This window comes from Heloderma suspectum, chromosome 2 (assembly GCF_057233095.1).
Source record: "Heloderma suspectum isolate Gila_16-S chromosome 2, 16-S_ref, whole genome shotgun sequence".
Classification (NCBI taxonomy): domain Eukaryota; kingdom Metazoa; phylum Chordata; class Lepidosauria; order Squamata; family Helodermatidae; genus Heloderma; species Heloderma suspectum.
In genome coordinates, this window is record NC_139459.1 from 63644669 (window position 1) to 63657806 (window position 13138).

The 13138-nt window shown below is 43.8% G+C and overlaps 1 protein-coding gene across 4 annotated transcripts in view; it reads left to right on the top strand.

The window, feature by feature from the left end:
* LOC146352312 (uncharacterized) overlaps positions 1 to 13138 on the top strand; it is a 109426-nt gene continuing 96288 nt past the window's right edge. For 2 of the 4 annotated variants that reach the window (XM_084833792.1, XM_084833789.1), the window contains exon 1: positions 262 to 387. In XM_084833792.1, coding sequence (XP_084689918.1) covers positions 337 to 387 — 51 coding nt within the window. In that variant the 5' untranslated portion in view covers positions 262 to 336. Of the gene's footprint in view, positions 113 to 261; positions 388 to 13138 lie in introns of those variants that run through there. The other 2 variants (XM_084833791.1, XM_084833790.1) reach the window with 2 other exon arrangements.

The following is a 13138-nucleotide window of genomic DNA, read 5'->3' on the forward strand; positions in this document are numbered from 1 at the left end:
CCTCCTTGCGTGAACTACCTCATTCTCAGCGGGCGGAGTGAGGTCCTTCCTCCTGGAAGATGCCTGGGTAAGGTCCTTGCAGCCGCGTAAACTCCAAGACGATCTTCTCCAGGTACTCCTATCGATTCAGCTTTTCCCCAGGTCCATAATTCGAAGTTTGTAAAAATAATCAATGAGTATTAATCATTATTCCTATTGTGCCAGGAAAGCTTTTCTTCTCTTCGGGTTTGCAGTATTAGCTGCACGCCTCTGGCAGGATCTGTTGCCGAGGGAACGCGTCGCGCGGGAGGAAGTCGCTGAAAACAGGACTCGCCAACGGCGGCCTCCCGGAGAGTGATGAGCGGCCGCGGCGACCGCCCGGTCCCTCTGCCTCGGGCCCCAGCCAAGGTAGCGCCCGCGGGAGAGGGCCTTGGTTCTTGCAAGGAGCTGTGGGGCGGGCAGTGCTGTGCGGACCGTCTGAATCAGCCACGTGCCCTGCAGATGTGTTGGATTACAAGTCCCATCATCCTCACGAGTCAGTAGCTGTGGGAGCCTTCTGCCCGGCCAACTTCCGTAGGCGGGCGCTCCTGTGATATGCACGTAGCGGAAAACATTTTCTGCTGTGGCCGTGGCTCTTGAGCCTTTGGGGCAGCGGGGCAAGCCGGGGCTTTCGAAGCAAGTTTGACTGAAACCTGGCAAGGGGAAGGGGGTTCAGCGCACCGACGCAACGGGCAAGATGGTGATGATTTATTCAATGCGTGAGTCGCCTTACAACCTTGGTTCTCAGGGCGACGTACAAAATAAAAGCAAAGAAGTTATGACCGATGATAGAGACACAAGAATAAAACGCATTAGAAAGTATTATTTTAAAAGTGGCATTTTTTATCCAAATACTTTAAAATCTGGTATTTGAAAGAGATAAAGCTGAAAACAAAGAAGATTTTAAAATGCAGCAAGATGGAAGTTAGAGTTAGGTCTCAGCCCACAGATGTCGAGTTCTCGGAAAAGGAGAAGTAGCAATAAAGAAGAGGGTTTCTGAGCACATGCAGAGAGCTTGCTCCTCACCACCTGTTACTTAGCATTCTGCCAGTCCAGCTCCTCCCACAGCGTATTTCATATTGGGGTGTTTCAGATCAGCTGCTGTGTCGCCTTGGCAGGCCGCTGGAGTCTCTTGCCTCAGAGTCTTAATCTTGCCTCAGAGTCTTAGAATCAAAGAGTTGAAGGCGGTCTTGTAGACCATCTAGTGCAACTTCCTGTTAGGAAATGCAGCGCCAAAGCTCAGACATCCCCAAGAGATGGCTCTCCAGCCTCTGCTTGAAGATCTTCCCCACAGGAGAGTTCAACAAGTTACATTGTTGAGTTGCTCTTGCCATGAAGAGGTTTCTCTTAAAGTTCCACCAAAATCTATCCTCCTGTAACTTAAGCCTGTTAGATCTACTTCTGCCTTCTGGGTCAGCAGAGAATAAATCTTTGCCCTCTTCTGTGCTTCTGTGGGACAGCTCTTCAGATATTTGAACAGTGTTGTCATCCCCCCACCCCTGTCTTCTCTTCTCCAGGCTAAACTTACCCAGTTCCTGCAACTGCTCTTCATAGGACTTGTTTTCCATACTTCAGACCATCTTTATTGCCATTATCCAAACCTGTTCCAATTTGCCTGTCTCCTTAAAGTGTGGCAGCCAGAACTGGAAATGGAACTGCTGAGAAAAGCTGACTAGTACAGAATAAGTGGGCTTCGGTCTGAATTTAGAAAATCGATCTTGTAGTGCTGGACTCTGTCTTCTCCTGGTCTACATATTCCCTGTTGGGTTTACAGCACAACCCTAAAGATGTTTAGCTAGAAATTAGTTCCATTGAGTTCAGTGGGACTTCCAACTAGTACATGATTTTAGGATTTCAAATTTAATAGCAGATAAGGTAACAAGTGCAAACCATTTGTTCAAAATACAAACCATTTATTAATTAATTTAAAATATTTATAGGCTATCTTTCAGGGCAGAAACCTTCCTAAGGCGGTTTACAACATTAAATTCATGTAATAAAAACAGATACAATAATAAGGAAGCAAACATTCATGAAACACAACCAATAAATTACTAAAACCCTACAACTTAATTGCAGCTACAGACCAGCATAGTTCAATAAAACATAATCCAGGGAAGGCCAGAGTAAACAAGAAAATTTTCAGGGCTTTCCTAAATGCAATGATGGGGCCTGACGGACCCCAGATGGCAACCCATTCCAGAGGTGTGGAGCCACTGCAGATAAGGCTCTCTTCAGCTGAAAAGTATCTTTCCAGCTGGGTGTCAGGGAATGGACATAGCAATAGTGGCTTGGAATTGTGCTTTTTGAGAGCTGTTGTACAGATTGAGAAATGGAATATTAAATTGTTCTAGACAAAGTGTCTGTGATGTGTTTCCCAAAGAATGCTATCCTGTGGGTCCCCTACAACACAAGTTGTTCAATAGTCTTTGGATTTGAATTGTGTATCTTGATGCTCATAGTCTTTCTCATGTTTTTCGATCTCAACATTGTGTTAGCAGAAGGCAGAAGCAGGTCTGTGGTGCAACTGGTGATGCTAAGATTGTGCTGAGTGTTGTTTCTCAGGGACCATAGGTCAGTGGTAGAGCATATACTTTGCATGCAGAAGGTTCCTGGTTCAATCCTTGATATCTCCAGTTAAAGCTTCATGTAGGAGGTGATGTGAAAGATCTCTGCCTGAGACCATGGAAAGCCATAGACAATACTGAGCTAGATAGAACAGTTGTCTGACTTGGTACAAGGCAGTTTCTTATTCTCACTGTCCTGCCACAAATCCCTCTGTGATCTGTCCTGAGGTTCAGCTGTGAGGTAACAGATGTTTTCAGCTATGTCACCTAGGACTCCTTAACCACATATGCCAGGAATTAAGCCTGGGGTCAGCACAGACATGTGAAGCATATGCTGTACCATTGGACTGTGCCCTCTCCCAAACCAGACAGCATTACCAGAAATCCAGGGCCCCATGGTATGAGCCCTAAGAGCTGGAGGCCAGCAACGGTAGCATGGAAGATGGGGGCAGACCTGCTGGAAATCTCAAGAAAGACTACTCTGAATGCATTGGCCACCTGCTACTCTTGATCATTGGTTACATCAGCCTTCCCCAACTTGGTGTCCTCCAGTTGTGTTGAACTACAACTCCCAGCGTGCTCCAGCTAGCCTTGTGGAAGGCTGGGTTACATTGATCCATTGGGTGAAGACAGGGGTTCTAATACTATTATCTATTGAGTTTGTTAAATTCTGCTACCATGTTCAGTTATCCCAATTAAAATGGTTATTTGAAGAATGTCATTAGTCATAGATATGGTTCTTTTTTTAAATGTATGAACCAAATTAATTCTAAATGGGCTCAGTGTTAAAAGTGACACTATTGACTAGCATCAAAATGTGTGTCCTTTTGATGTTGTACACTGTGTGACATCAACTCCCTTGCTGCAGCAGGGAAGAGGTTGCCTGATTTGATACTATGGTAGTTGTTTTGTGTACTGACAGTGTTTGTTGCTTCTCTAAACTCTGAAGTTATTTCTGTAGAATGCAGTTATTTCTATCATGTAGATAGCTGTACATTTAAGAACATAAAAAGCACCCTGCTGGATCATACCAATTGTCCATCTAGTCCAGCATCTTGTTGCCAGCAGTTGCCAACCAGATATTCAGAGAAGCCCCCAGCCAGCCGTAAAGGCAGAACCCCTCTTCTGTTTGCCTCACAACAACTGGTATTCAGAGATAAATAATCTGGAGCTCCAGTTTAGGTGTTGTGGCTAATGTCCTCTGAAAGATTGTGGTAAAATGCATTTTACCCCAGAGATAATTGGTGAAAACTTTGATTTTGTTGATAATTTTTTAATTTTGAACTCTATTTATGCTCAGAGGCTTCTCTAAATCAGCTTCCCATAGATTTGCGTAGGTGACATCATTTCAGCCAGAGCAGGCATGTAAGAATATGAAAGCCACAGAAAAAAAAGGCTTCTGGAGCAACATTGAGCCTATGGCAGGATGTGGGAACCTATTTAATCCTTAGAAAAACCTTAGGTTAAAATGAGATGGCATGATGGATCCACTGTCATCCAATGAGTTTTGTGGTTGGTTTGAATTTGGGTCTTTCTGATTCAAGTCTGACACTTTATTCGCACTATACATGTTGGGAGTAGGAGTACTAGTGGGCAAGGTAAAAATCTTTTAATAAAATTAATAATAAAATGCATCATTCTTGAAGGAATTATGAATGCAAGCCTCAGTTCAATACTTTTGAAGGTATCTTTGGCAATGTAGCTTCTGTTTGATTGGTGAAATCTGAAATCTGGTTTGATAAATTCTGTGGTTCTGGGCACAGTGTAAATGCAGTTTTTCTAGTGCTACGGTAGGTCAACTTAGATCTGTTTTTTCTGGCTCTGCTCTGTGTTATATCTAGCCAACGTTCCTTGTGTTAACTTCTAGCATTGAAATTAAACCTACTGGGTACGGCCTTGTGACTTAATGAAATCCTCAAAATAGGTTTTTGTGTTAAATATATTTATAAGGTGCAGGTGTTAGCCGTAACATAAATTATGTTCATAACCTTAATGCAGACTATACCTTGAAATGTACTTCAGAAGATATTTCAGAGTATGTTATGTTTCTATAGATTTCACATAACAGACAAGATATACTTTGCAAAACGCTTGTACAAATATCTACACTTGTGATATAATGTGTCTAGTGTTGTACGATTTCAATACTAATTTTCTTTAATACCTTTTCCTTAATAATTTCTGGGATTGTCTTTGTTTCAGTCACCCTAGATCCTGATTGATATCCTAAGCCCATTTGAAGTCACGCGTGATGGAGGGAGCAATCCTATGCGGATCGACAGTCGCCTCCGACCCTGGGGGCAACCGCCTATCCACTGCAGGGCAGGAGGAGTGGTGAGGAGCGCATCTCCTCCGTGCTCCCACCACCCGCTTTCACGTCTAGACAACCAATTTCGGCTCTCTAGCCGCGGGACCTCAGAGCGCAGGGAGAGGCAGCCGGGCAACATGTAGGAAGTGTTGTACTGGTACTTCTGACCTCCCTACCCCGCTCCCAGGAATGCCCTGTTTTCCCCGTTCTACGCTGCTCTTCTCAGTGCAGTGCGCGGGGCCGATCTGCGCTGCCTACGAGGTGGCACGGGAGGGGGTGGAGGTCAGTACTCAAGAAACCGACCTCAGAGCGCAGGCTCCGAGTTTGGTTCCCTGGAACTGACCAATCCTATGGCTGTCTAGCTGCTGACTAGCGGCCATATGATTTCACCCTAAGGCTGTAATCCTAAAACCACGTACAACTAGGCAGTAAATTCCATTGAATCTAGTGGAACTTGTTCTGAATAAACATGCATAGGATTGTGCTATAAGGTCATGATTGTATGCACACTTGAGGCTATCCCATTGAGTTCATGTGAACAAAGATTAAACAAATTTGGATACTTCTTTACTAGTTATTAAGGTATTAGTCTTATTCCCTCATACTGCTCACAATATACTTTACAGTGGCATGGGGCAGTATCCAACGGGGTGCTTGTGTCCCCGCCGATTCTTTTCTGCCCCACCAATTCCATTGCACAAGCAGTGCGTCCTGTCGACTGCGTTGCGCAAGTGGGACCCACTGCTTATGCAGGGGAGATTTATCTCTTCCTAGGGGAAGCTTCCAAAGAAGCAGAAATGGTCATTTCTGGGAGGAGACAGGTTGGCAGAGCTCCCTTATGAGAGCTCTGCCGACCTGCCTCCTTCCAGAAATGAGCGTTTTGCTCATTTCAGGTTGCCCCGGAAGTGCTAAAGCACTATCATGCTAGTGATTGGGGCTGCTTGTACATCACAGTCAGCTGGGCAAAAGAGGACTGATGGGGGCGAAAGTGCCCCTTTGGATTCTGCCTATTGTTTTCAACCTCATTCCCATAAAGAAGGTCATGTTCAATTAAATCATTTCAATATACCAGAATTCTGCTCTGCTTTCTAGAGAAGTACTTCCTCTTTGTGTGGAGAGAAGCACCTGGAAAATAATGCAGGAGAACCTACTATGCTCATGTCAGCAAACCATTCAGGAGTAGGTATTATGAGTCTGTATTCTTGCACCCTCGCTGCTTAAATTCCCTTTCAAAGTCAGTGTGAATGAAACTGAGATGTGCTGGCCCATTAAAAATGTTTTGCAGGATGTTGTGATAGCCAGAGGCAAAATGATATTAAAAGGGTTCAAGAAATACATGGAGGATATGATGGCCAGAAGTGCAACCTCTTGTCCAGTGACAGTATAGTTCTAGTACCAGATGCTGGGGATATAACACCAGATGCTGGTGGATATTGCCCTCAAGGCCTTTCTAGTCAGTTTCCTTTGGATGATCTAGAACAGGGGTAGGTAATGTCATGCCCACGGGCACCAATACATCCCCAGGCACCTTTCTTGGTCCCTCCTACTTTTATTTTTAATTAGCACAATTAATTTTAATTTTCTTACCGGCACCTGGGATGGCTGTGGAATAGGTATCTGTTGTTGATGAACACTGTGGGTTTGAAGATGTTTTTTAGCGTGTTGGGGCTCAGACCACACCTCTGCCCCGTACTCAGTCTTTTGGACTGGTTACGTGTCCTTTGCCATACCTCCCATGGGAGCCATTTTGTGGTGGTGCCCAAGACAATTTCTCAAATTGCTACATGTGCCCATGGCCCAAAAAGGTTGCCCTCTCTTGGTCTAGAATGCTGAGTTTGATGGGCCGTTGGTCTAAACTAGACTGGCAGTACTTTGTTGATTGGTATCAGTTTTTACAGAAGCTGGGCCAGGAAAGACTTTGTAATCTACTAGTAAAATACAGAGAAAAACATATTCATAGTTAGAAGTAAGTTTGTTGTTGTTTATTCGTTCAGTCGCTTCCGACTCTTTATGACTTCATGGACCAGCCCACGCCAGAGCTTCCTGTCGGCCGTTGCCACCCCCAGCTCCCCCAAGGTCGAGTCCGTCACCTCCAGAATATCATCCATCCATCTTGCCCTTGGTCGGCCCCTCTTCCCTTTGCCTTCCACTTTCCCTAGCATCAGCATCTTCTCCAGGGTATCCTGTCTTCTCATTATGTGGCCAGAGTACTTCAGTTTTGCCTTTAATATCCTTCCCTCAAGTGAGCAGTCTGGCATTATTTCCTGGAGTATGGACTGGTTTGATCTTCTTGCAGTCCAAGGCACTCTCAGAATTTTCCTCCAGCACCACAGTTCAAAAGCATCTATCTTCCTTCGCTCAGCCTTCCTTATGGTCCAGCTCTCGCAGCCATAGGTTACTACGGGGAATACTATTGCTTTCACTATGCGGACCTTTGTTGTCAGTGTGATGTCTCTGCTCTTAACTATTTTATCAAGATTTGTCATTGCTGTCCTCCCAAGAAGTAAACGTCTTCTGATTTCCTGGCTGCAGTCAGCGTCTGCGGTAATCTTTGCGCCTAGAAAGACAAAGTCTGTCACTGCCTCCACGTTTTCTCCCTCTATTTGCCAGTTATCAATCAAGCTGGTTGCCATAATCTTGGTTTTTTTGAGGTTTAACTGCAACCCAGCTTTTGCACTTTCTTCTTTCATCTTCGTCATAAGGTTCCTCAGCTTCTCCTCGCTTTCAGCCATCAAAGTGGTATCATCTGCATATCTGGGATTGTTAATGTTTCTTCCAGCGATTTTAACTCCAGCCTTGGCTTCATCAAGCCCAGCACGTCACATGATGTGTTCTGCGTACAGGTTGAATAGGTAGGGTGACAGTATACAACCCTGCCGTACTCCTTTCCCAATCTTGAACCAGTCTGTTGTTCCGTGGTCTATTCTTACCGTTGCTACTTGGTCATTATACAGATTCCTCAGGTGGCAGACAAGATGATTTGGTATCCCCATACCACCAAGAACTTGCCACAATTTGTTATGATCCACACAGTCAAAGGCTTTAGACTAGTCAATAAAACAGAAATAGATGTTTTTCTGAAACTCCCTGGCTTTCTCCACTATCCAGCAGATATTGGCAATTTGATCTCTAGTTCCTCTGTGTTTTCGAAACCCAGCTTGTACATCTGGCAATTCTCGTTCCATGAATTGCTGGAGTCTACGTTGCAAGTAGAAGTAAGTACAAGAGAGTTATTCACTTAAAGACATGATAGATTAATTGCTTCATAATCAGGCTTCTGTTGACTTACAAAACAGTAAGGATTTATAAGTAGATGCGAAGTTACACATATAATCAGATTCTAGACTCTAGTGGAACTGTGTCATTTTTTTGTGGGTTAAATAGATTCAAATGCCAAGGACCTTGGGCCTGGACTTATGTAAGCTGTGAAATTTGGCATTAACACCAAAGATGATTTTGAACCTTGTTATTAAAAATGACATTCAGGATTGATATAAATCAATTTCTGTTTGTTTACGAATATTTATTCAGCTTAATATTTAATCACACTCAAACTGGAGAGTTTTGGCTACATGTGATTGAATCTGGTTCTGGGAATCTAGGCATATTTTATTTGTGATATAGTTACCTCTTCATTTAGCTTGCTGAGAATAAACATCTCAATCATGAGTGGAAACTATCATTAAATACCAAAATATGCAACGAGTTTGCCATTGTTGCACAACAAAGAAAAGTTTCTTCATCTCCCAGACCTAGGTGGGTTTAAAGAAGGAAGTGGTGGGTAGCAGTACTCATGGGTAAGTTTATTTATTATAGTTATATAGCTGCCCCATAACACAAGTTCTCTGGATGTCTCATAAAACAAATACAACATTGAAATACAATATAAAATACAATATTGAAAACTAAAACAAAATTAAAACAGATTGTAAAACTAGGACTTATAGTCTGGCCCTTTAAGGGTGCAATCCTATGGAGATAGTCATCAGTTTCTGAACTCAGAGGCTGATGACTATCCAGTGCAGGGTGGAGCATGGAGGTGATCCTCACCTCCGTGTTCTGGCTGCCCTGCATTTTTGGCTAGACAGGTGATTTTGCCAATCTAACTGGGGAACTTTGGAGCAGGAGCAGTGGAGGCTGCGCAGCTCATCGGAAGCTGTGTAATGCAGCTTCCACGGTCTCCCCCCCCCCCCCGGGACTGCCCCTTTTTGTCATCTCCATGCTCCATTTCTGAGTGCAGAGATGTAGCCGGTGTGGAGAGAACCATGCCAGCTACGAAGGAGTGGGGAGCGTGGTTTCTGGGCTCCAACCTCAGTTCCCAGACACTGAAAAATCCTACAGCCTTCTAGACAATGTCTAGTGGCCATTGGATAGCTCCCCTAAGTTATTTAAAAGGCCCGAGTGAACAAAAAGATCTTCACCTGGCACCAAAAAGACTACAAAGATAGCCCAGCTGAACCTCTCTGGGAGGTCTGTTCCACAACCAGGGTGCCACTACCAAAAAGGCCCACACCCTAGTGGTTACCTGCCTCACTTCATTTGGCAGGACCCAGAGCAGGGCCTTTGAAGAAGAACATAAGGTTTGGATAGGTACATATGGGAGAAAGTGGCCTTTCAGGTGGCCTGATCCCAAGCTGTTTAGGACTCCAAAGGGTAAAACCAGCACTTCCAATTGGGTCTGGAAATAGCATCTCTCAGCCTGTACCATGCAAGAATAGTAGAGCAAGGTCTTGTCTCTCAGCCTCATTACTTTGCTTTCTGTGTGCAATGTTATGCTATGTATGATCAAATATGTAATTTAGCATTTGGGGGTCAGATCCAACCTTTGTCTTATACTCAGTTTTTTGAGCAAGTTGTACTTTATGGTTAGCTAGGCCCCCGCAGCAGCCATTACACGACTAGCCATACAATGTGGTGGTGCTCACAAAAAAATCTCAGATTTCCAAATGTGCCAATGGGCCCCAAAAGATTGGGGATCCCTTGATGCTTATGTTGACACATATTTTTGTGGATTACCAAGAGCGTTGAAAGTTTTTATACAAACTTCAAGTACTTCAATTTGTAGGAAAGGGAAGAATGTTCCTTGTTTTGCTTTCTCAAATGTTGTTGCAGGAAATCAGTGTTAAAAAGTAAACTATCCAAACCACTTGCAGTGTCCACAATTGACCCATAAAGATATTTGGAAGATAGATTTTTATTCACTTTTATTCAGATATGTGCTTTTCTCTTGAGGGGGACTATTATTTGAGAATATCCTGCAACTATTTTGTGTTACCTTCTATAAAAAGAGAGAAACTGAAATGAAAACTACATTTGTTGTTGTTGTTGTTGTTGTTCAGTCGTGTCCGACTCTTCGTGACCCTATGGACCATAGCATGCCAGGCCTTCCTGTCCTCCGCTCTCTCCCGGAGTGTGCTCAAGTTCATATTCATTGCATCAGTGATGCTATCTAGCCATCTCATCCTCTGCGCTCCTCTTCTCCTTTTGCCTTCAATCTTTCCCAGCATCAGAGTCTTTTCCAGTGAGTTTTCTCTTTGCATTAGGTTTTGCTAAATGTTCCCCTAGAGGGCAACACTTCACTCTTGAATATTCTACTGAAAAAAGTTGATAAAAGTGCGACCTAGCAAATCAAATTTGACTTTTATTAGAAGAAGAAGAAAGGGTTTTTTTATTGCAGCATATATGGCTGAAATTTATAAAAAGCTGTAATGCTATGTTTTTATTTATTTTCTTAAAATCTTGGAATGAGAGTCTAGTATGGGGTGACGGGAAGGTGTTTTCTGGTTTTCCACAAAGAGGTGCGTTGAATTACTGAAATTAAAGCAAATGATTTGCACCATCTTCTGCTCCTATTCACCAAACATCTACATGAGGAATGGAGAGCTTCTGTGTTCTTCGGAGACGTTCTGTTCTTCCTTTAGTGGCCCAAGTCCAGAAGTGTGTGTTGCTTCACGAAATAATCCCCCTATGTGTGTTCAGGCTTCACCAGAAAGTTGTTGTCATCTAAGCTCCCTTCACATGATTATTGAGAATCAGGGCTGGGCTGCTCGTCCTGCGTCCAGTGTTGGGTATACCTCTGGCTCCATCCCCTGGATGCCCACACGTTGGCACAGATATCTACACTGACAAAGCCTTTGTGTGAGTAATTGCATGGAGCACCCTTCACATGATGAACAGATGAAGGGGGCTGTAGTGGTGAGGGCTCCCCAATTATGGAGTGCACACATTCGGTATAGCATTATATGTAAATATCTCTCTTCTTACAACCTTTCCTTATGATTGAAACTGCGGGCAGCTCTGTATAAAACTTGATAGGGCTGTTAGGCAGATCTGGCTCACAATCTGCCAACTGGTCTCCTGACTGTTGCCTAGATGGCCCAAAGTGTGTGTGTAGCACAATTTGACCCCAGGATGGTAAGTTCCTGTAATGAAATGGTTGCAGCTTAGCAATAAGGACTTCACAGTTAAGGATCACAATTACTTGTAAATGATCAAGGATAATACAGTCCAAGATGGATGTAACATTGAAAGGGAGACATAAATCTTGCAACGTTTGAAAGCAATTTTATTTTCTCTGGAAGTGAAACTGTGGTTACTGGGAGATCATAACATCTACTTTCACTATGGACTAAGGTCAGATATGCCCCTTCTACAAGTCCCCCTGTTTTGGTGGCTGCTCAGGGAGAACGTGTTGTCTCAGTTCTGAATACTTCCATCTGGACCTGGTTCAGACATAACATCTGGGTTAGTAAGCTGTCATTAAATCTTTCCTTGTTTAGGACCGAAGCAGGGAAGGTATTGAATGAGAGGAGGAGAGATTGCACAGGACTGGCACTCATTCCTGGCTTAATAAACAATGGTATATGAATTTCTAGCAGGGTAGCTCTGTTAGTCTGTTGTAGCAAAACAACAAAGGGAGGTAGATTCTAGCCCATACAGACACGTGCCATAATACATTTGCTAGTCTTTAAAGTGCCACTAACTCTTTATGCTTTATTCAATTAACAAAAAACCTTTTGGTTTAACATGTGCTAAGGGCTTTCCATGTTCACTCAAGCGCCAACATGCTGGGAAATTACTGCTAACAAGGGCCATACCCTTAACAGATGTGTTATTTAGGCAATATACATGTGGTGTGGTATCCTATACTGTGGCTATTTCCAACTTCACTGTTACCTTGGAGCTGAATGGTTGTCAGTGGTAGAGTGGTGGACTTAAGGCCCAGAATAGACACATGGAGTCTATGAAACGGAAACTATTATTTATTTCATTTCATTTCTATACTGCCCAATAGCCGAAGCTCTCTGAGCGGTTTACAAAAATTACATTCCACATTACATGTACCCAACAGACAACTAATACTTTCCACGTAGAATGCTAGATTTGTCTCTCTTCTTGCCGAAACTGTGCAGATGCCACTGTTCTGGCCAAGCACAAACCCTGCCTGTATCCCTTGCTTGGGTCTTTGTGGCAGTAGCCTCCTCTGTAGGTGGAGTGGGCCATTGTTGCAGACTAACTTTAAAAGGAGAAGAGAATGACCGATGCAGTTCCAGGCGCAGAGCTTTCGAGGGAGGGGGAAGATTGCTTTCCCTGCTTCAGTCTTCCCCAACTCCAGATGTTTTGGACTACAGTTCTCAGGTTTCCTGAATATTGGCTGTGCAACAGGCCATCAAACACCATAGCATAGCATGTAAATTAGATTACTCATCTACATGCATAGAGCTCCTGCATGAGAGATGGAACCCTGGGTCAATCAGGATCCTCTCTCATGCGGAGGTGCGGTGCTCTAGGTGCATTTCCCCTAAGGAAGAGCTGGCAGTTACTAGTGAAGGTGTGTGAAGTCTGTCCTGATTATTCCTCCCAGAAGTGGCTGGCTGTGTGGCTTCCTTTGTTGTGTTGACAAATGGCACTGGGCCTGCTGTGGGATATGTTGTTTGTTGTTTTAAAAAAATTCCAAATGGGTGATTTCTGGATTGCAGGCCATATTAATTAATTAATTAATTTATTAAATTTATATCCTGCCATTTTTCCTCCTTAAGGAACCCAAGGCGGCATACATAATCCTCCTCCTCCTCCATTTTACCCTCACAAAAACAACCCTGTGAGGTGGATTGGGCTGAGAGTCTGTGACTGGCCCAAAGTCACCCAGTGAACTTCCATGGCTGAGTGGGGACTAGAACCCAAATCTCCTGACTCCCAGTCCGGCACACTAGCCACTACACCACACTGGCTCTATTGAAGCATG